General features: G+C 40.5%; 3 protein-coding genes across 4 annotated transcripts in view; 2 read left to right on the plus strand and 1 right to left on the minus strand.

The window, feature by feature from the left end:
- Positions 1–16,117, plus strand: part of LOC125230860 (organic cation transporter protein-like) — a 33,458-nt gene extending 17,341 nt beyond the window's left edge. For both annotated transcript variants that reach the window (XM_048136111.1, XM_048136112.1), the window contains exons 2-8: positions 10,315–10,509; positions 11,326–11,518; positions 12,781–12,881; positions 13,103–13,254; positions 14,340–14,966; positions 15,139–15,320; positions 15,641–16,117. In XM_048136111.1, coding sequence (XP_047992068.1) covers positions 10,334–10,509; positions 11,326–11,518; positions 12,781–12,881; positions 13,103–13,254; positions 14,340–14,966; positions 15,139–15,320; positions 15,641–15,850 — 1,641 coding nt within the window. In that variant the 5' untranslated portion in view covers positions 10,315–10,333 and the 3' untranslated portion in view covers positions 15,851–16,117. The remainder of the gene's footprint in view (positions 1–10,314; positions 10,510–11,325; positions 11,519–12,780; positions 12,882–13,102; positions 13,255–14,339; positions 14,967–15,138; positions 15,321–15,640) is intronic.
- Positions 8,626–9,513, minus strand: LOC125231383. The gene has a single exon (XM_048136828.1). It carries the CDS (start codon positions 9,511–9,513, stop codon positions 8,626–8,628), a length of 888 nt encoding a protein of 295 aa, XP_047992785.1.
- Positions 16,118–17,063: 946 nt separating the features above from the next.
- On the plus strand, positions 17,064–20,276 carry LOC125230861 (protein aveugle). The gene is made up of 3 exons (XM_048136113.1): positions 17,064–17,251; positions 17,326–17,439; positions 17,824–20,276. The coding sequence occupies exons 1-3, from the start codon at positions 17,213–17,215 to the stop codon at positions 18,001–18,003; spliced, it is 333 nt and encodes a 110-aa protein (XP_047992070.1). The 5' UTR covers positions 17,064–17,212; the 3' UTR covers positions 18,004–20,276.
- The last annotated feature ends 3,299 nt before the right edge of the window (positions 20,277–23,575 follow it).

The raw sequence follows: 23,575 nt of genomic DNA on the forward strand, positions 1-23,575 counted from the left end.
CTACGTTGTTCTTTCTTTCATGCGGGGGCTTCGCCCCCCGAGCCCCCCTTTTCTTTACTCTTAAGGATCACAAGAAAACCTTAACCCAACTTATTTTAAATACAACGTTGATCTTTCTTTCATGCGGGGGGCTTCGCCCCCGAGCCCCCCTTTTCTTTACTCTTAAGGATCACAAGAAAACCTTAACCCAACTTATTTTAAAAACAACGTTTATCTTTCTTTTATGCGGGGGCTTCGCCCCCGAGCCCCCTTTGTTTGCTCTTAAAGGTCACAAGAAAACGCTAACCCAACTTATTCTAAATACTACGTTGATCTTTCTTTCATGCGGGGGCTTCGCCCCGAGCCCCCTTTTCTTTACTCTTAAGGATCACAAGAAAACCTTAACCCAACTTATTTTAAATACAACGTTGATCTTTCTTTTATGCGGGGGCTTCGCCCCCGAGCCCCTTTGTTTGCTCTGAAAGGTCACAAGAAAACGCTTACCCAACTTATTTTAAATACTACGTTAATCTTTCTTTTATGCGGGGGGCTTCGCCCCCCGAGCCCCCCTTTGTTTGCTCTTAAAGGTCACAAGAAAACGCTGACCCAACTTATCTTAAATAATACGTTGATCTTTCTTTCATGCGGGGGGCTTCGCCCCCCGAGCCCCCCTTTGTTTGCTCTTATAGGTCACAAGAAAACGCTAACCCAACTTATTCTAAATACTACGTTGATCTTTCTTTCATGCGGAGGGCTTCGCCCCCCGAGCCCTCCTTTGTTTGCTCTTAAAGGTCACAAGAAAACGCTAACCCAACTTATTCTAAATACTACGTTGATCTTTCTTTCATGCGGGGGGCTTCGCCCCCCGAGCCCCCCTTTCTTTACTCTTAAGGATCACAAGAAAACCTTAACCCAACTTATTTTAAATACAACGTTTATCTTTCTTTTATGCGGGGGCTTCGCCCCCGAGCCCCCCTTTGTTTGCTCTTAAAGGTCACAAGAAAACGCTAACCCAACTTATTCTAAATACTACGTTGATCTTTCTTTCATGCGGGGGCTTCGCCCCCGAGCCCCCTTTGTTTGCTCTTAAAGGTCACAAGAAAACGCTAACCCAACTTATTCTAAATACTACGTTGATCTTTCTTTCATGGGGGGGCTTCGCCCCCGAGCCCCCTTTCTTTACTCTTAAGGATCACAAGAAAACCTTAACCCAACTTATTTTAAATACAACGTTTATCTTTCTTTTATGCGGGGGGCTTCGCCCCCCGAGCCCCCCTTTGTTTGCTCTTAAAGGTCACAAGAAAACGCTAACCCAACTTATTCTAAATACTACGTTGATCTTTCTTTCATGCGGGGCTTCGCCCCCGAGCCCCCTTTGTTTGCTCTTAAAGGTCACAAGAAAACGCTAACCCAAATTATTCTAAATACTACGTTGATCTTTCTTTCATGCGGGGGGCTTCGCCCCCCGAGCCCCCTTTGTTTGCTCTTAAAGGTCACAAAAAAACGCTAACCCAGCTTATTCTAAATACTACGTTGATCTTTCTTTCATGCGGGGGCTTCGCCCCCCGAGCCCCCCTTTGTTTTCTCTTAAAGGTCACAAGAAAACGCTAACCCAACTTATTCTAAATACTACGTTGATCTTTCTTTCATGCGGGGGCTTCGCCCCCCGAGCCCCCCTTTTCTTTACTCTTAAGGATTACAAGAAAACCTTAACCCAACTTATTTTAAATACAACGTTGATCTTTCTTTTATGCGGGGGGCTTCGCCCCCGAGCCCCCCTTTGTTTGCTCTGAAAGGTCACAAGAAAACGCTAACCCAACTTATTTTAAATACAACGTTTATCTTTCTTTTATGCGGGGGGCTTCGCCCCCCGAGCCCCCCTTTGTTTGCTCTTAAAGGTCACAAGAAAACGCTAACCCAACTTATTCTAAATACTACGTTGATCTTTCTTTCATGCGGGGGGCTTCGCCCCCGAGCCCCCTTTTCTTTACTCTTAAGGATTACAAGAAAACCTTAACCCAACTTATTTTAAATACAACGTTGATCTTTCTTTTATGCGGGGGCTTCGCCCCCCAGCCCCCTTTGTTTGCTCTTAAAGGTCACAAGAAAACGCTAACCCAACTTATTCTAAATACTACGTTGATCTTTCTTTCATGCGGGGGCTTCGCCCCCGAGCCCCCTTTTCTTTAATCTTAAGGATTACAAGAAAACCTTAACCCAACTTATTTTAAATACAACATTGATCTTTCTTTTATGCGGGGGGCTTCGCCCCCCGAGCCCCCCTTTTTGTTACTCTTAAGGGTAACAAGAAAACCCTAACCCAACTTTTTTTTTTTTATACTACGTCGGTGGCAAACAAGCATACGGCCCGCCTGATGCATACGGCCCCCCGAGCCCCCCTTTTTGTTACTCTTAAGGGTAACAAGAAAACCCTAACCCAAATCATTTTAAATACAACGTTTATATTTCTTTTATGCGGGGGGCTTCGCCCCCCGAGCCCCCTTTGTTTGCTCTTAAGGATCACAAGAAAACCTTAACCCAACTTATTTTAAATACAACGTTGATCTTTCTTTCATGCGGGGGCTTCGCCCCCCGAGCCCCCTTTGTTTACTCTTAAAGGTCACAAGAAAACGCTAACCCAACTTATTCTAAATACTACGTTGATCTTTCTTTCATGCGGGGGGCTTCGCCCCCCGAGCCCCCCTTTCCTTTGCTCTTAAGGATCACAAGAAAACCTTAACCCAACTTATTTTAAATACTACGTTGATCTGTCTTTCATGCTTCCCCCTCGAGCCCCCCCCCTTTTTTTCTGTTCTTATCTTCCGGCACCATCATCAGGCCTTGAAACCTAATCGTAGTCATAGTTCATTACAAGACTTTTCTAAGAAGCCCAAAAACAGCTATGATACGATGTTCCATCATGTAGTTCCAGTTCATATCTTCCGGCTCCATCATCAGACCTTGAAACCTAATCGTAGTCAAAGTTCATTACAAGACTTTTCTAAGAAGCCCAAAAACAGCTATGATACGATGTTCCATCATGTAGTTCCAGTTCATATCTTCCGGCTCGATCATCAAACCTTGAAACCTAATCGTAGTCAAAGTTCATTACAAGACTTTTCTAAGAAGCCCAAAAACAGCTATGATACGATGTTCCATCATGTAGTTCCAGCTCATATCTTCCGGCTCCATCATCAGACCTTGAAACTAATTGTAGTCAAAGTTCATTGCAAGACTTTCCTAAGAAGCCCAAAAACAGCTATGATACGATGTTCCATCATGTAGTTCCAGTTCATATCTTCTGGCTCCATCATCAGACCTTGAAACCTAATCGTAGTCAAAGTTCATTACAAGACTTTTCTAACAAGCCCAAAAACAGCTATGATACGATGTTCCATCATGTAGTTCCAGTTCATATCTTTCGGCTTCATCATCAGACCTTGAAACCTAATCGTAGTCAAAGTTCATTACAAGACTTTTCTAAGAAACCCAAAAACAGCTATGATACGATGTTCCATCATGTAGTTCCAGTTCATATCTTTCGGCTTCATCATCAGACCTTGAAACCTAATTGTAGTCAAAGTTCATTACAAGACTTTTCTAAGAAACCCAAAAACGGCTATGATACGATGTTCCATCATGTAGTTCCAGTTCATATCTTCCGACTCCATCATCAGATCAGCTCAACAGTACCATATTATTGTATTGTCATCGGAACTACATATAGCTGCCAATTTTCATTACGCTACGACTCCTGGAAGATGGTTAAATTAGCTTCCTTAGATTCCATTACATACATAGTTACATACACGACGACCTAATAAAAGCGTGTTAAAAATTAAGATTTTAGTCATGAACAGAGAATGGTGGCCGCCTGCTGATTCGTTACTAAATATCTTACGGGAGTGACAGTAAATAATTATGTGTATTTACCAATAAAAATATGATAAATAGAAAATAATGTTTTAGGCAGTGTAAAATATTAGATTGCGGGTATGTGACATCATCATGGCACCACCTTTCCATTACGACAGTATGAGTTTGCCACTAGAGGCGCTGCTGTCGCGTGAGGTCCAAAAAACTGCTACTACTGATTTTGGCGGGCTTCGTGACATAAATTATAATATCTTAAATTTACCTGTCTTTCGTGGTCAATTATAGTAAATATGGATTATTGGGCGATGAATGTAAATGCTTTGAAAACGGAATTAAGAAATGAAAGAGGCGTAAAAATATGATGACAAGTTATTTATAATTAATATTATAGATATTATTTATAATTCATTAATGAGATTCTAAACTTTGTTTCGGCGCCGGTCTTGTAAGTCGCCTTTAACATTGACAGCTATATCTCTGGACCTTACTTAACAGTGGCGCCATCTGGTAAGCAAAAAAAACGATAGTCCCCATTATTTAGATTTTGAGAGTGAAAGCGACGGTACAGATTGAAGTTCGAGTAGAGTTCTTAGTATATCTGTCTCTTTCAGTATATGATATATTATGCTTCATGAAAGTAAGATTGTAATAAACTACCTACATGGTAAGCGCGCATGGTAATGGTGGAGAGCGCTATAAGGTTATTAATTTATTTAGTACAAGCTTAAAACCTTCCGTCTATATTTTTTTATATGTCTATGGTGTAAATCACAAAGGATACACATAGGCAAAGGAAAACTTCAAAATAATAGGCATTCACCAAAATAGCCACTCAACCAAAGTTGTTGTGTGTTCATTGTGCGGTCCTGCAATAAATAGATGTCAATTGAACCGTTTTTAAAGTGCCCACACACCATCGCACTGCACCGCAACCTTGGTACGTTTATGGGTAAGACCCACCGTGACCTTGGTGGAGTGCGAGAGTCTGTGGGTTATGTAGCGGGTCTTGCTTCAATCAAACCACAAAAATGTTCTCTTTATGAAGTCTATTTGAACAGAAAATGTCACATGTAAACAACACAGCACAAAAGATAATTCAGAACGTGAAAAACAATCAATTCGCGTAAGTGTGGATCGGGCGCCGGCGAGGCGCGGGGCAGCGTGGAGTCGGCGTCGCGGCTGGGTGGATACTGGCGTGTCGGCCGGCGCGAGCGCGGGGCCTCTCGCCGCTACGTCAGCTGATCGGATGTCCCCGCCCACCGCGCCCGCGCGGCGGACGAAGGAGATTCAATAGAGTAGCTAGGATAATGTATGAAATATGAATATTGTAAGTATAGATATAGTTTATGATTTAAGTATTGATATTGATTTTAGTAAGTTTATTTATGTTTATATTGCATGTGAATTTTTAATGTAAAAGTGAATGTTATTATATAAGTGTTTGTGTTTATTATTTATGTTTAGTGTGATAGATATTATAGTATTAATGGTATTAATGATATTTAGTAGTTATGTAGTAGGTATGTATATAAGTAAATATTATGATGATTATTTAATGTTATATACATGTATTTAATAAAGATAGGTAAGTACAGTGGTTACACCACATCACTCCCTCCCAGAGACCGTCTCACGGGCGATAATAATCTCTATAGTAATCTGGAAACGTCACTCGTCTGCCGGATCGGGTAAGTGTTTTTGGATTATTGTTTTCAGTATCCGTGATCTTCTGGGGGTGTGTACTCGTCTTATCTTTCTTTCTTTCTTTTTCAGGTTCTTTGACTGGGCTGTTGCTGCTATCTTCGAGCGTATAAGCTGGCTTCAGTCTATCAATGGATATGGTGGTTTCCTTTCCTTTTATTTTTAGTTTCCAGACTTTATCTCCACGTTCTATTACTTCGTGTGGCCCGGTATAGGCTGGCGTTAGTGCACCACGTACAGCGTCATCTCTTACAAAGACGTGAGTAGCTGACTTCAGGTCTTTGAAAATAAAAGTATTTTTATTTCCATGTCTCGAAGCAGGTACAGGGTGCAGCTGCTGGGTAATATTGCGTAAGCGCGCAGTGAAATCGGTGATGTCTGTTGTCGTAGCTTCGCTTGGCTGGAAGAACTCGCCAGGCAGCCTTAAGGTTTCACCATATACAAGCTCTGCGGATGATGTCTTCAAGTCTTCTTTGAACGCGCATCTTATTCCTAGTAAGACTAGTGGTAAAGATTCCGTCCAGTTTTCCTGCGCGTGACAGACAATGGCTGATTTCAAATGCCTATGAAGTCTTTCGATGAGGCCGTTGCAGGCAGGATGATATGCCGTCGTACGTCTGTGTTTGAATCCGGCGATTTTTGCCAAGTATCTGAAGAGTGCCGATTCGAATTGGCTTCCGCGATCGGTGACAATGTCTATGGGGCAACCGAATCGGGATATCCATACAGACAGGAGGGCTTTGGCGACTGTTTCGGCTGTGATGTCCATCATCGGAATAGCTTCTGGCCAGCGTGTGTAGCGATCTATTGCAGTGAGACAGTAGCGGTAACCTTGAGATGGCGGCAGAGGTCCGACGATATCAATGTGAACATGCGAGAATCGGGCTTTAGGTAGTTGATATGTTCCTAAGGGTGCCTGGACGTGCCTTGTTACTTTAGAAAGTTGGCAAGCTGTGCAGGCTCGTGCCCAGCTACGACAATCTTTGTTCATATTTGGCCAGATAAATCGGTCGGTTACAAGTTTCGCTGATGCCCTAACTCCAGGGTGACTCAGCGAGTGTAAACTATTGAAAACTTGTCGTCGAAATTCAGGAGTCACGTAAGGTCGAAGAGTTGAGGTGCTACAGTCGCAGTATATGTCGGTGGCGGAACCAGGTATCTTCATCTTCTGCAGCTTGATGGTATGGGTTGTGTCACCGTCTAAAATGCGTTTCAGCTCTGAGTCCTTTCCTTGGGCTTCTGCAAGTTGTTCAAGGTCGACAGGCTTTTCTAGCTCTTCTATCCGTGACAGTGTATCAGCTACCACGTTGTCCTTTCCTGATATGTGGCGTATATCCGTGGTAAACTGAGATATCAGGTCTAGATGGCGAAATTGTCTCGGTGAGCAGTTTGACTTGTGTGACGCGAAGGCGAAGCACAAAGGCTTGTGGTCGGTGTATACTGTAAAAACTCGTGCCTCTAGCATGTGTCTGAAATATTTGATTGCGTTATATATAGCTAGCAGCTCACGGTCATATGGAGAATATTTCTGTTGAGCGGGGTTCAGCTTCTTCGAATAAAACGCAATCGGCTGCCAATCGTCTCCGTGCTTCTGCTGAAGTACTGCGCCAATCGACGTATCTGACGCGTCTGTGACAAGTGCTAAAACGGCTTTACCATCTGGGTGTGCTAGCATGGCTGCGTCACATAGGCTTTTCTTACAGTCGTTAAACGCCTTTAAAGTGTCGTCCTGCAACACAACTGGCTGTGATCCTTTGACTGATCCAATCAGTAAGTTGTGCAGTGGAGCTTGTAACTGAGCTGCTCGAGGAATGAAGCGACGATAGAAATTGATCATTCCCAAGAATCTTCTGAGTTCTTTGATAGTCTTGGGAGCTGGGAATGTCTCGATTGCTTCAACTTTCGCTGCCAGAGGTTTCGTGCCTTCCGCCGAGATGTGATAACCAAGGAACTTTACTTCCGGTACGCCAAAGGTGCATTTGGCGGGGTTTATGACCATGCCGTAGTCCCGTAGCTTGCCGAACAGCTGTTTCAAGTGTTCTTTGTGAGCCTCTTCATTCTCCGAGAAGACGAGAAAGTCGTCTAAGTAGGCGAATACAAAGTCCATTTCTCTTGTGACTTCGTCTACGAACCTTTGAAATGTCTGCCCGGCGTTGCGGAGGCCATATGACATAAATGGGAACTCGTACAATCCAAAAGGAGTCGCTATGGCAGTCTTGGCGATGTCGTCAGGGTTTACCGGTATTTGGTTGTACGCTTTTACTAAGTCGATAGTAGAGAAGACGTTACAACCTGATAGCTGGTGGGCAAAGTCGTGAATATGGCGGAGAGGATAACGGTCTGGGACAGTTCGTGCGTTCAGCTGACGATAATCTCCGCAGGGTCTCCAGCCGTTATCCTTCTTCGGTGCAAGGTGTAATGGCGAAGACCAGGGGCTTGACGATGGGCGCGCTGTTCCGTTCTTGAGCATAGCTTCGAATTCGGCTTTGGCAATTTTCAGCTTATCGGGAGCTAACCTTCTCGGTGTGCAGTGCACCGGTGGTCCTTCAGTCGTCGTGATGTAGTGCAGAGTGTTGTGCTTCACTTCGCGGTGAATACCAGGTGGCCGTGTTATCTCCGGGTAATCTTTCAGGATATCATTATACTTCGACTCACCGTTGAGGGTTTTGACGGAAAACACGTTGTCCTCTGGAGTCACGGCTGTGGCGATAGCTGACAGTAGTGTAGTGCAGTCTATTAAGCGCTTTTGGCGGCAGTCGACAGCTAAATTGTAATGAGATAGGAAGTCGACGCCAATGATGGCTTTGGAGACATCTGCTACGACGAATTCCCAATAGAAGTCTCGACGGAGCCCGAGATCTAGGCTCAGCTGAAGGTGACCGTAAGTATTGATGACTGACTCGTTGGCAGCGTACAGTTCGTAGTTGGTTTTTGGTCGATATTCGCGTAATGCGGTTTTAGGAAAGACGCAAAGATCACTTCCGGTGTCTACAAGGAATTGCATCTTTGACCGTCGGTCCGTGACGAATAAGCGACCGGGTCTGGGGCTGGGGCAATCGCTGGCCGCTATTATCGATTGCCCTGCTCGTTTCCCGATGGGAAGTCGCAGGGTTTGACGCATCTCGTCGCCTCTTGTTGGAACTTGAAGTGGTACCAGCATACCGGAAATTTGCGGTAGCTAGATTGCGAACGCTGCTGACTGTAACCACGTCGCTGGCTGTCGCTACGCTCACGGTGCTGTGGCTTACCTCCATCTCTGTATCTAGGACGAGATCGTGATCGCATTTCGTTGGTCAGCTCCTGCATCTGTTTTGTGAGTGCGGCGATTTTACTAACCATGAGGTCGGTGACTGATTCAGGATGGCCGGTTGTGCTTGCTACCTGTGGGGTACTTGGAGCGATGTCCCATACACGGTCTGCTAAATCCGCTAATGAATCGAGGGTGGACGTGGGCTGGGTAGCTACAGCTGATTGGATATTATGCGGCAAGCGGCTGGTCCATATGGACTTCATAAAGTCCTCAGGGACGTCCGGCCCGGCGACGTGTTGCAGGTGCCTTAAAAATTGAGAGGGTTTTCTGTCGCCTAAATCCTCATGGAGCAACATGGTTTTCAATTTCTTCTCCCGTGAAGCTGACAGACGCTTAATAAGCTCACTTTTCAATTTTTCGTACTTATCTGACGCGGGAGGGGATATAATTATGTCTTTTACCTCTGCTGCGTATTGTTGTTCCAGCTGAGACAGAACGTAGTAAAATTTCGTCGTATCCGAAGTTATATTTGATAATATGAATTGGCCCTCGACTTGCTTGAACCATACTTCCGGCTCTTGCGGCCAAAATGGAGGTATCTTTACGCCGACGCGGAACGTCTCGGCGCCGGTTGCAACATGTTCGTTATTTTTCCCAGGTGGGACACTGTTCACACTTTTAGCACGTTCCTCTTCGTTATCAGACATTATGATTGACTTACGGTTTCCGTTGGTTGTTATGGAAATTCACCAGAAGAAAGCTGCGGTAATTGTTCAAACGTCGGGTCACCAGTGTGGGTTATGTAGCGGGTCTTGCTTCAATCAAACCACAAAAATGTTCTCTTTATGAAGTCTATTTGAACAGAAAATGTCACATGTAAACAACACAGCACAAAAGATAATTCAGAACGTGAAAAACAATCAATTCGCGTAAGTGTGGATCGGGCGCCGGCGAGGCGCGGGGCAGCGTGGAGTCGGCGTCGCGGCTGGGTGGATACTGGCGTGTCGGCCGGCGCGAGCGCGGGGCCTCTCGCCGCTACGTCAGCTGATCGGATGTCCCCGCCCACCGCGCCCGCGCGGCGGACGAAGGAGATTCAATAGAGTAGCTAGGATAATGTATGAAATATGAATATTGTAAGTATAGATATAGTTTATGATTTAAGTATTGATATTGATTTTAGTAAGTTTATTTATGTTTATATTGCATGTGAATTTTTAATGTAAAAGTGAATGTTATTATATAAGTGTTTGTGTTTATTATTTATGTTTAGTGTGATAGATATTATAGTATTAATGGTATTAATGATATTTAGTAGTTATGTAGTAGGTATGTATATAAGTAAATATTATGATGATTATTTAATGTTATATACATGTATTTAATAAAGATAGGTAAGTACAGTGGTTACACCACAAGTCTATTACTGTAACGGCACATTTGCGAAATCTATAATCGTTGCATTACCATGAGTTAGGTACGGCAATATAAATGTGAAAATGTTGTTACAGTTCAAATTAAAACAACAACATGGGGACCAAAAAGGACAAAACGGCCGAAAAGAACAAGGTGTACGACATCTCAGAGGTGACGGAGTTGTTCGGAAAGTTCCAGAAAATGCAGTTCTTTTACTGCTGTCTTCCGGCCATTTTTGTCACTATGATTAATATTAACTATGTGTTCACCGTCGGTGATGTCAACTATAGGTGAGTTGTGAGAGGGCTAATTTAGTGTCCCACTTTCTTCGCACATTCTCGCCAACAAACTGCAAGACAGTTTGGCGAGAAACATAAAAAAAAAATAAAAAAAAAACTGCTGAGCAAAGTTCTCCTTACGCTTTTTCCACTCAACCCTGTGTACATTTTAGCCAAAGCGGATAAATGTATTATACTGTACATATACTTTCTCACAAATATATATGTTCTTGAACTTGACACTTTTCGACGGGTATCCCGGCGGTCGGAGTGGTGTAGTGGTAAGCACGTTAGCCACACGTAAGCTGGATCCGGGTTCGATTCCCGTCTCCGCCACCGGTGGACTTGATCGCTTTAAACAGTAAGTAATATAACTAGTTAAAAAAGTAAACCGTTGTTTTATTAAAATAAAATAATTTGTTTTGTTGCCTAGTTTTAAAATTGTATTTGGGCCATTTTTTCAAAGATGTCCGCCCCACTTTTTCTTGGATTTGGAATTTTTTAAGTGGTTTCCACTCAGAATCGCGAGCTCTTTCATTTCTAATAGGAGAAAAAAAGTGTCCCAAGGTTTTTTCCCATTCCATTACCATTTTTTCATACATTTTGTATGGCGGAATGGAAGGTTCGAAAAAATTTATGGAGTTCTTGGGACATTTTTTTTCTCCTATCAGGATCGAAAGACCTCGCGATTCTGAGTATGAATCGCGTAAAATATACCCATGTTACAAAAAAAGTGGGGTGGAAAACTTTGAAAAAATGGCGCATTTACTTAAAACTCATAAAAATAAGCCAAATACTCTGTGGGTATATCCTATATTCTTCTTTCAGGTGTCGTATCCCAGAATGCGAAGGCAACCAGTCAGAATACTCTCAAACCTGGTTTCCTGACTCCGTAGACAGATGTTCACGACCTGTTCTAGAAGACAGCTGGAATGGAACCTGTTCCAACACCAGCTTCACTGGCGCTGTGGAGAAATGCGACTCCTGGGTGTATGAGAGCAACAACACAGTTGTATCTGAGGTACGTATCTCTCTCATATGTTTCCATTTAGAATGAAGCATCAACCATTTTGTATGTTTCTCTAGACTCCGTATAGACAGATAAAGTCTAAGCAAAAAACGTACCTCAGTACCATACAGAAAAAGGTACGGTAGATGGCATTACACCTTTGGGGTACGCTCAGCTAGATGGCGCTAATATTAATATTTGACATTTTAACACATATCGAGCTAAGAATATGAACCAAATGGTCAAAACTGAGGTTCAAAAGTTTCAAGCCTGTATCAAGAGATGGCACTGTGATTAGTGATTACACATTTTACTTCGGCAGTAACTCTCTATAACACTCGATCCTCTTTGCCTAGAAGCTTGAAGTGTCATCCATGCTTAAAAAAACATTTTTATTTGTATTGTATTATTTAACTAGCAACTAGGTATTATTAAGTTCTTGAAATTATTCCACTACGCACATGCTCAAAATAAAGTGATTTCAGACACTCTTTAAACAAATGATAGTTTGACATATGTTAACGAAAATAAAATACCGTATCACAAAATAAATAAGATCAGCATTTCATCATATCTAAACATACTTTAATTCATCTCAGTGCACCCCTCGTGGCAACTGATAAAGTGATAACAAATCTACATGAAGTGGTAGGACGAATAATCTGCGAGCAAACATTTGTATCTCGTAACTAGGATACTTTACTCTTTACTATCAAATATTTATTTTTTAATAAATAAGATTATTTCGATTACTCGGAAATACCACGCAGGAAACCAACTCGTGACGTCACGGTGTCTGTGTTTGCGAAAGAAACTTTTTCGGTGACTTCAATTATGATGGAGAATTTATTAGACAACTAAACACAAGAAGAAATAAATATTTAAAGTATATAATGTAACGCTAAATTAATTAAACATAATCTAAATAGTATTATACACAATGCCACGTGTTTCACAATTTTATTGTTAAAACTCTACATGTACTTACCATGGTTGGCAATCAAATTATACTTATGTATACAATATACAACATTTACAGATAACAAATGGGGGCTGGGGCTGGGCCAGGAAAGAACCTCTGGTCACTCGTAGGATCAGTGAAGTTTTGCTTGTTCGCTAGCTCCCTTTTTTTTTCGCTAATAGCTAGTTCGCTAATATAATGTACGAGTAGGTACTTGCTGTTATCCTCGACTTTCTGTGCGTGGTATGATCGAAGATTTCACATATACACACACACTATATAGCAAATACCTCAAAGGTTTCTGGTGTTTCAGCTTGACCTGGCCTGCCAGCCGTGGAAGACTAACCTCGTCGGGACAGTGCATAGCGCAGGCATGGTCATGTCAATGACTGTCTCTGGGTGGATGTCTGACAAGTAAGAAAAATATTCATAACTTACTTAAGAGTCTACTTACCATACCAGTTTCGATTTCAGAAAAACTTGGAGACTAGACGTTGCCAACGGCGCTGGTATTCTGTGGAGCCAGCGAGGAGTGCGGGAGCCGGCATATTGCGCGACTTAAGTAATACAATTAGGTGATACATACATATTACATACGTATATTATAAATAGGGATTGTATTAATTTATCTTCAGGTTCGGCCGCAAGCCAACGCTAGTGATCTGCTCTATCGGTGGCATCCTGGGCCACCTGAAGACCTTCGTCACCGCCTACTACCAGTACATCGTCATCGAGTTCTTCGAGGCTTGCATCACGGGCGGGTCCTACTCTGCCGCTATGGTCATCAGTAAGTTTTCCAGTTTTACTTTAGACTCCTATCCTATGTAAACAATCATTGACGCTGTGTGGCGATCGATCTGCAGTCTGGCTCTATCACTATAGAAGACCGATAGGAAGAGCTAGCTACAAATACTTAAGAAACTTACGCGATTGTGACGTTAGCTTATTTCCCTTTTCTGGAACTTATAAGAGACTTTAGAATGGTCCTTCGAGCCAGATATGAGTTAGATTGAATTGTTTAACTTCGTCAAGCTTTGATAAATCTGATAAAGTGCACTCTAATTCGTTTTCTTGAATATTCAGAAATCGGACAGTTACCGTCTACTTATATATTATACTGACGTTAATATCTATACCTATCGGAATTTCTGTTATAGGTAGAAATTAAGCTAAACCGTTTTAGGTAATGCTTACTAAGGGAAATATTAAAACATTCATAGATCATTTCTTTTTTTTTTCGCCACTTTTATGAAATGTGATATTTAAAAAAAAAAATCTATTTCTACTCAGAATCACTAGCTTTTTCAATCCTAGTAGTTAGTAAATTGTCCCATACGATTTTTTCTTATTTTAACAAACGAGGAAAGTAACAAAAATGTACTTATAGAAATTCTGGGACACATTTTGTCTCTCAGTGAGATTGAAAGTACTAGTGATTCTGAGTATAATTGACCTAAAATTCGCTAAAATAAAACAAAATAAAAAAATGGCAAAAAAAAGAAATGCTCAGAAACAGGCACATTACAAAAGCAAATAGTATGACATGTGTTTTGTAATAGTATGATAGTGAGATTACAGCAATTCTGTTGTTTACCAACGTATTATAAACAATGAGATTAGTAAACAGAATTACATTATGCAGGCTAGAACTGAATTACAGTATTTATTTAGTAAAGTAAATTGTCTAGGAGTTGACGATAGTTAATTTAGGTTTTAGACAGCATTTATTTTATCATGTTTATACTGAAAATGCCAATAACATTAACTCATAGTACCTACCTCTATAAAACAATATGTTGTATTGTCTAAATGTGTTTATGCTGTTACTTATTTTAAAGGAGCAAAATTAATGTATTCAATTCTTGCTTTCAGTGATAGAAAGCAGCGGCAAAGACCAAAGAGTCCTAGCGGGCGTGATCTTCGCCTACGCCATCTATGTCGGTGAAGCCCTCTTCGCCTGCATCGCTATGGTCAGCACCTACTGGAAGACCCTCATCCGGATCATCTGCAGCCCGCCCATCTTCTTCCTCTCTTACTTCTACTTCGTCAGAGAAAGCCCGCGATGGCAGATCTTAAATAACAAAATCGAACAAGCCAAAGAAACTTTACTAGTAATAGCTGATACGAATAAGCTTAACATAGATCGTCACGACTTTATCAACATAGATGAAGCAAAGTTGAAGACTAAGTTTAACTTGGGAGCGTACGAGACGAAAGAGTCTTGGAAAAGGGTGTTCACGTCTAAGGAGATTTGGAAGAGGTTGCTGGTTTTGATGGTGTGTAGATTCACAGCCTCGTTTGTGTATTACGGGCTGATGGTGAACTCTGTGTGGCTGCCGGGGAACAAGTATACGAACTTCTTGCTGGCGACGGTGATGTCGTTTCCTGGGGAGGTCGTGGCGCTGATGCTGATGAACAAGTGCGGGAGGCGGCTGCCGTTGTTGTACGGGTATATTTTATGTGGTGCGTTATGCGTTGGTTCTGCGTGCGTCCCTGAAGGTTAGTAGATATGATTTTCATAGTTTGTAATTAGTTGGTGAAATCTGAGTCAAGATCATTTCAAACAAAAAAAACAAGTGTGGTATGGAATTTTAAGCGTCAAAGAATTGAGATCATAATATCAAGTAAGAATATTACCATATTAAATAATAAAACCGGTTTTTTTTTCTAGATGCCGTATGGGCCAAGATAACCCTGTTCCTGCTGGGTAAGATGCTCATCGCCGCCTGTTTCACGGGAGCCATCACGTACACGATGGAGTTGTTCCCGACCAGCGCCAGGGGAACTCTTATGGGACTGTGCTCCTTCATGTCCAGGGTTGGTGGGATGCTGGCGCCTATCACGCCTATCTTGGTGAGTTAATATTGCTACGCCACTGAACATACATATACATACATTATAAGTTTTATCCAAGAAACATCAAGTGGGTAATGAAGTTAGTGTGATCCTAATGGTCTCATCGTATCAAAAATATAAGTTCAAACAAAGTTCAAACTAATTTAATACTGAACTGTGTTTCGTTTGGGTTAATTGGGATTGAAAGAGGTGACTTCTTATAAACTTTAACGTATGTGTATATAGCAAACCTGTTACCACTAATCCCCTTCTTATCACGATAGAATACGTACGAAAGAGATGATACTGATCTAGGGTCGTTTCTTTCTATTTTACAGACACCTATACACCCTGCACTACCATCCATCTTTTTCGGCGCCGCGGCTTTTCTGTCTGGAATCTGTCTCCTGTTCACACCTGAAACGCGCAACTTACCCCTGATGGACACCGTCGACCAAGTCGAGGAGAGCGTGAGACAAACGAGAGAAAAGAAAAGACAAGGAAGCGAAAATCCTGGGTTTGAGGACAATGCTGACACAAGCCTTTGAGCCTCTTATTCCTTTTAGAGATAAGCTACCGACTGATGTAACTAAATCGACCAAAAACATAATGTAACAATAATCTGTTCTTGCCGAGGTACAAGTACCTGGGTATATCTTACTTACTGTGATGTGGATATCCCTGCTGGGATGTATTTCTAGTTATTTACTTATTTAGGCAATTTTCACTATATCATAGTTTTTCCTGCTCAATGAACTTCTTAGAGTAAGCTTAATTACATAAGAATGTGACAAATTAAATGGTTCTCAATTATATTACCTGCTTATTTTGTTAGATTCCATATTTCCTTATAAGTTCTTTCCTTCATAATTACCAATACGTCAGAAATGGACAAACGTAAGGGAGTAAATAGGGTCGAGTGGGCTCAAAGTGAAACTAGAATTTGTAGTTTTCAATGTGGGCGATATACGACCAACAAAGTCTCGGACTCGACCAAGGTCGCAATCCGGTACACCCGACTGACAAGGCTTTAAAACAGTATTTGCCATTTGTTGTATAGTTTGTAGTAGTTACAAACGATATCGGCCGAATAACTAATCATGGGCGATCTAATAATACATGTATAGTAAAATAATATTTTAAAAATATGCATGAAAGTTAAATTGCTTGACTATGTTAAAGCCTGTCTTCTGAAATAAATGATTTTTATTTTTATTTTGTTTTTATTTTTTATTTATTCGCTGTCGATGATTTTATGCGATAATGCGCAAAAAGTCGGCGTCCGTAATAAGACGTGTGCGAGAGAGCGGCAACAGCATCCTGCGGATGATAGCAGACAGGCTGAACTCGCCCGTCCTTGGCCGGTTCGTGGATCTGCACGTGAGGGATCCGTGAAAGTATTGTTTGTGTTGTGTTAATGTTTTATTTTATTTGTACTAAATTAGTCTAACATAGTTATTAAGTTTTAGAGCTACTAACCATATTATGGAACCCGTCTTCTGAAATAAATGATTTTTATTTTATTTATTTTAAAGCCTGACCACAAATACGCGCCATGTTGCGGAATTTTACTAGAACTATTTTCTACTAAACATCAGAATAACAGCGACCTTCTGATAATGTATTTCTGGTCAGGCTTTATATTATAATCTTATATTACAGTGTCGGATTGGTCAGACACAAGTCGGGTTGTATCGGCCAAGCATACTTTGGCTGTGCATTATGCTAGCTGTCAGTTGTCACTGTCACCTGTCAGTTCACAATCACATCACGAGTGTCATGTCATTTTATTCATGTTAGTTGATAAAAAATTGTAAAACTTATTTATTTGCATAGGATTCTTCAGTAACAAAGCCAAAATATTATGCCGTGAAAGATTTTAAGCATTTCGTAACGAAATCGCCAGGAATATGGTGGAAGAAACAAGTGCAAACTCCAACAAGCCGAAGGTAAAATGCGTGTGGTTTATTTTTGTTTTTTAACCTTAACAGTATTTATTAACATATACTTTTGATCATTATAGACGCGGGCTACTCGTCCTAAAGCTGTGTATCTGTGGACCGAAGCGGATGTTCAGAAATGGTTAAGCCGACATTGCAGTGACTATTATAACATGTATTGGCAAAGATTTCATGAGGTACGTCAATTTTATAGATAGGTACTTACTGTTTCTCTAAATCCATACTAATATTATAAATGGGAAAGTGTGTGTGTCTGTTTGTTTGTCCGTCTTTCACGGCAAAACGGAGCGACGAATCGACGTGATTTTTTAGTGAAGATTGTTGAAGGGATGAAGAGTGACATAGGCTAGCTACTTTTTGTCTCTTTCTAACACGAGCGAAGCCGCGGGCAAAAGCTAGTAGGTAAATAAATCTACTTAACTCCCGTTAATAGTCTATAACAACATATATTATTTACTAGCTAGAGCTAGCTTATAACTTGTGTCAAATTTCTTCTATTCCACCCTTGTATTGCCAATGTATTATGTGTTTGAATTCAAACAAAACTATTCTTTTTCCAGCATGACATAACCGGTAGAGCATTAATCCGAATCAACGACACTACACTCCTTCGAATGGGCATCACCAACAAGGAGCACCGAGACGCCATCTGGCGAGAGATCCTCAAACTCCGACTCAAGACTGACATCGTAGACATCATCGACCTGGCTCGCCATTCATACTTCGACTACGACATGTGACAAAGAATATCGTGGGTCGACATGGCCTACATTATACTATTCATTGTACTATTCGGACAATGTGTTATGGACAAATTTCTATACCCAGATGAACCCAGATTCGACCTTATAGCATGTATGGTATACCTACACTTTGGTCTCGCCAGACATTTTAACTTGAATGGAAAAATTTTAGATATTTTTGATTTTACTCGTTTCCCAGCATGGTTCTGTATATTATGCTATGTGTTGATGTATATACGAGAAGTTTATATCCTTGCTCTTCATTTAAAAAGCGTACAGAGTAAAGGAGTTGTAAAATCTCCGTAATGAATATAAACTGAATTGTCTGTAATGTCTGTATAAACTTTAGCTAATAAGGTTCTGAGGCGGACTTTCCATTGATTTTGAAATGAAATAAACTTGTGCCTGCTTGTTAACTGAAATGTTCGCACCCAACGAATACAATCTCATGAATGTAGGTACTATTTCGGTCTTTTAGTACATTTACAAGTAGTACTCTAGTACTTTGAAACATACTTATGTGCTATATTGCTCATACTCACCGAGAGCATCCTGCGTGCTCTCGGCTGGTTCTAGTTCAGACGGTGTGGTCACTGATTGCTTTACTGTCTTTGTCATTTCTTTGGCTCCTCGCTGCCTTATGTTTCATGTCTGTAGTGTACTAAATGCACTAAACAGCAGAATCATTTGGGAATAGTCCGGTCTAGTACAGTGGACGGAATCGTGTCTTTTGTACTATCCTCGGAAGGCCCAATGTACATTACAACGTACACAGTGTTGCAATCTTATTTGAACCTTCCATGAACTGAATAAAGTAGAATTTCCATTGTTATATTGATTTTTGAAACAAACGAAAATCTTACCAATTTATTTATTATAGAATAAATAAGGTTCAAATTCAAAATGGGAAAACTAACTATGGTGGGCCTTACGAGGCTATATGTACTACACAAGCATACCCATCATCTCTGTCTTAATAGAAAGGCAATCACAATGAAGGCAAGAGTTTTATATACTTACCCCCTTATTCATAAACGTATTCTAAAATTATCAAGCCGATAATGTTCGTTTGTCCCTTTCCGACGTATTGGTGTGATAGAAAAGGACAAACTAACTTTATCGGCTTGATAACTTTAGCGTACGTTTATGAATAAGGGGGTAACACTTGTTCACATTATTATTTTACACTAAATAAACGAATACATATCTATAAAAAAATAAGTTGAACAGCAAATTATTATTATATTCCAGTGACATTTGTACTAGTAATATTCAAGTAAAATTATTTGATATGTTTCTTAAGTAGGTGGCAGCACAGTAATCTTATCTTAAATCTGCGGGGGCCCTTACGGATACACTTCGACCCGTCGGGATCTTTTGTGCAATTACCCCCTACGATCCTAAGATCCTTCAGCTATTCAGGAGCTTCTCGACCATCTCCACGTATCGGATGATGAGGCTCATGGGTAGCTCTGAAGTCCTTTGGCACCAGGTTACCTGCTCCAAAGCACAGTAATATTGTAATAGCTAAGTTTCATGTCCATACAATATCTGATTATTATTATAGATGGCGCTATACAGGGCGTATTTTGATAGCGGGCCAGCAAGGGCAGCTATGAGATCCCGTGGTCCCGAGACCATCCCTCAATTTCAAATTGATGAAAAATGCCATTTACAGATTTTGGAAAAAACATACAGGGTGCGAGAAAAAGGGCATTTTTGACAAACTTTTTGACGCCAATTGATCCTATTCCTATCCAGGATCAAAACCTTGTAAAAAAAATTCCGGCTAGGAAAGTCACAAATCGCGAAAAACTTTTCCAATTTGCAATCGAGGGACGGTCTCCTTAGACCATTTTCGCGTAGGACCACGGAATCTTATAGCTGCCTTTACTGACCCGCTATCAAAATACACCCTGTATAGTATGTTTGTATTCCATACACCTGTACAAGATTATCAGTTTTGATTCCTCATACACAGGATGTCCCAAAGTAATGTGTAAGTAGGTAAGAAAAAAAATTGGAACATTTATTTTTTGGACATTCTTTATTTATTTGTCTAGAGTTTCTGTAATAATTTCATTTAAAAAAAAAAACATGTTAGATATAGTAATATTCATTCCTTTAGCTGTGAGAGAGTAAGGTCTATGTAATAGGTATTTTAAATGAAATGTATATAACGAAATTTTATTATTAAGACAAGAACCTTTGTCAATGCATTCTGAAACAAAATGAACAGTAACTTTGATGTAAATAAATGTTTGACAATACTGTATTTTTCAATATTGAATTCTAATGAAATTTATAAACTATGGAAACGGATTATATCGCGTATAATGAATTTACAATTCATCCCGACGTTTCATGAGTAACTGTCGCGGTAACCGAAGACAATATTATTGAATTCTAACTTAATCTAAATCGAATATAATCTTAATATAAATCGGTTCATCCGTTCGGGAGCTACGATGCCACAGACAGACAGACAGATACACACACAGAAAGACACGTCAAACTTATAACACCCCGTCGTTTTTGCGTCGGGGGTTAAAAATAGTTATAATACTTATAATCAGTGATCGGACTCAATTTTAATAAAATAAGCCTTAATATTCCGAAAACGTTATACAAATTACGCCCAATTGTCCAATTTCTGGTTATAAAAGAGGACTGAATGATTAGACACACCAACTATAAGGGAAAATAAATAAATAAATATTGGGGACACCTTGCACAGATCAACTTAGCCCCAAACTAAGCAAAGCTATGGGTGCTAAGTGACGATATACAAATATACATATCTACTTAAATAGATAAATACATATGTACTTATACATAGAAAACAGCCATGACTCAGGAGTCGGGAACAAATATCTGCACTCATCACACAAATAAATACCCTTACCGGGATCCGAACCCATGACCGCGGCTTAGCAGGCAGAGTCACTACCGACTGAGCCAGACCGGTCGTCGAAATGCTCCAAGGAGTTGTCATAACTTTTTTTAACACAACTGTTCCACCCTGTATACCATGTAACAGAATAATATACATTGTAGTCAATTTATCGTGTAGGCCGCTAAATCAGCGTGTATGAAACGCGTAACATACTGCCTACATTCCCTACACAAATACATCGTATGCATTGATCTCATTGTCGTGCCAGATCGGGCTTGGCGCAAGTCACCGACTTCTACCCCTTTCAAAACGAGAAATCGGGATTTGCTAACGTAATTTCGAATTTTAATGACATGTGTTAAAATTGACATTTATATGTTAACAACCCTCACGATCGTATCAGCTCGTACTTAAAGGTCTACTGTTTTCTGTGAGGAAACCGTCAACTGTTAGCTTGCTTGCTACTCGAAGTTGCAGCTCCTGGACTCAGATGAACCCTCAGCGACTTGAATTAACGCACAACTTGGACGTAGCTAACGCATTGTACCGCGCGTACTGTGAATACTGTGATGCAGAGATTGCAGAGTTGCGTCACAGTATAATAAAGAGTACTATCGTACAGTATGGCTACTCCCGCTCCCCGCCGGAAGTGCCGCCGACCCCCTCTCGGTTACCTCACAGTTACCGCCTGTCAAAAACGCCAACAGTCGACCTGTCATATCTCATTCACACAAGCATGGTACGCGTTCACCTACACGAGCTTAGAATGTGTGCTAGGAACGCGCCTCTTTCATATTTGATCGCCAGTGACCGAGATGTGGTTGCGTTAAGCCGTGGTTTGCGTGGACGACGGTCGCGCGATGGCGACGCGAAATCAAAACTTCCCATCTCTATGGAATTGTCTTAGGTGGGTGACGTCGATTAACTATCAATGATAGGCGATGCGACGCGACGGCGTTAGTGCGTTTTCACATTATGCGATCCGATATCGGATGTCGGACCGATATCCCATACATTACAGGCGCCATCTTGGATTTTTTCCATTGTAATCCTTCCGACATCCGATATCGGATCGGAACGAACTTAGTGCTAGTTCAGACACAGCGGAAACCGCGCGGATCTTTTTTTAATAGCATAGTACTATTTAGAACGTTCACACTACAACCGCGCGGTTTAGTGTGAACCACAGATCATATAATAATATCTGGGCGACCGAGCTTCGCTCGGTTCTATTTTAATATATCACGTCTTTAGATAAAAAAAAAACTCTTATAAATACAAAAAAAAAAAAAGACAAAAAACAAAAACTTAATTTCTGACCGGGATTCGAAACCCTGACACCTACGATCTATCTGCGTACATTAGACCGACCTCGTGCGACTGAGCTAAGCGGAATCGATGCGCGCGCGGCGAAATTAAGGACCATATTTTACGTTTACAAATGCGAAAGAAAAACTCATGAAAACTCGAAAATTCGCGTTTTCCGGGATCTAAGGCTACGCTAGATCGATTTTTCACCCCGAAAACCCCCACAAAACAAATTTCAGCGAAATCGTTAGAGCGGTTTCCGAGATCGTCGGTATATATAAATAAATAAATAAATAAATAAATAAATAAATAAATAAATATACAAGAATTGCTCGTTTAATAGTATAAGATTAGGTGTGAACGGTCTATTGTCCCGGATTTATAAGTTCACATTTTTGACACATTTGTTTTGAAGTATGTTGCGATGTGGCTAAGACGTATCGTTTGCCAAATCTAACGATTAATTTCGAATTGGTTGAATCGATTAGGCCCTATGTGTACAGGCGCTTAAACAAATATACGATTTCTATCAACTTACTGAAATGTCATTTGAATCGAAATGACAGACTGCCACAGCACTAGTTTAAAACTTGTATAAAAATAAAAATGAATGATAAAATGACATAATAAGTAAATCCTGCCTGATAAATTAATATCGTAAAATACTCACTAACGAAGATCCACAAAAATGTAACATGTGTTAGATTATGTTTAAAGTAAGCGAAATATTATTTTTAAGTGCTTGATTTTTTTAAATATTATTACAGGATTTTATTTAAAATTTCATTAGGTTGCGCGAGTTTACGTTTTGTGGACACTGTCATGTGTCAAAAAGAGGTTCTTACAGCTCTGGGACAATATTAGGTACAAAGAGGATCGAGTATTAAAGAGAATTACTGTCAAAGTAAAATGTGTAATCACGTAATCACAGTGCATATACTGCCATCTCTCGACAGAGGCTTAAAACTTTTGAACCTCAGTTTTGACAATTAGGGCCATATTCTTAGCTTGATATGTTTTAAAATGTCAAATATTTATATTAGCGCCATCTAGCTCACCGTACCTTTTTCTGTATGGTTTTGGGGTACGTTTTTTTCTTAGACTTTATCGGTCTATACGAAGTTATACAGGGTGGGGTCTGTAACAAAGGCGAAAAATTAAACTGTAGACTGTACTCCTTATACTGACCAATATTTGTTCAGTGACTTTTAAAAATTATGAAGTTTTTAAATTTTAAATTTTTCATACAAAATAAATATTAGCTTCAATGTACGCCATTATTGTTGTCATTGACGTTGTCTGTCACACTTTAGACTTAACAGAATTCGCAATACATTACCTCTTAGAAAAAGCTTTCAAGGGTGT

Source organism: Leguminivora glycinivorella, chromosome 11 (assembly GCF_023078275.1).
Source record: "Leguminivora glycinivorella isolate SPB_JAAS2020 chromosome 11, LegGlyc_1.1, whole genome shotgun sequence".
Lineage (NCBI taxonomy): Eukaryota > Metazoa > Arthropoda > Insecta > Lepidoptera > Tortricidae > Leguminivora > Leguminivora glycinivorella.

Coding starts and splice junctions, on each gene's coding strand:
- LOC125231383 (XM_048136828.1), bottom strand. CDS start 9,513: ATGTCTGATAACGAAGAGGAACGTGCTAAAAGTGTGAACAGTGTCCCA.
- LOC125230861 (XM_048136113.1), top strand. CDS start 17,213: ATGGTGGAAGAAACAAGTGCAAACTCCAACAAGCCGAAG. Junction 17,252..17,325: donor CAAACTCCAACAAGCCGAAG/GTAAAATGCGTG, acceptor TGATCATTATAG/ACGCGGGCTACTCGTCCTAA. Junction 17,440..17,823: donor ATTGGCAAAGATTTCATGAG/GTACGTCAATTT, acceptor TTCTTTTTCCAG/CATGACATAACCGGTAGAGC.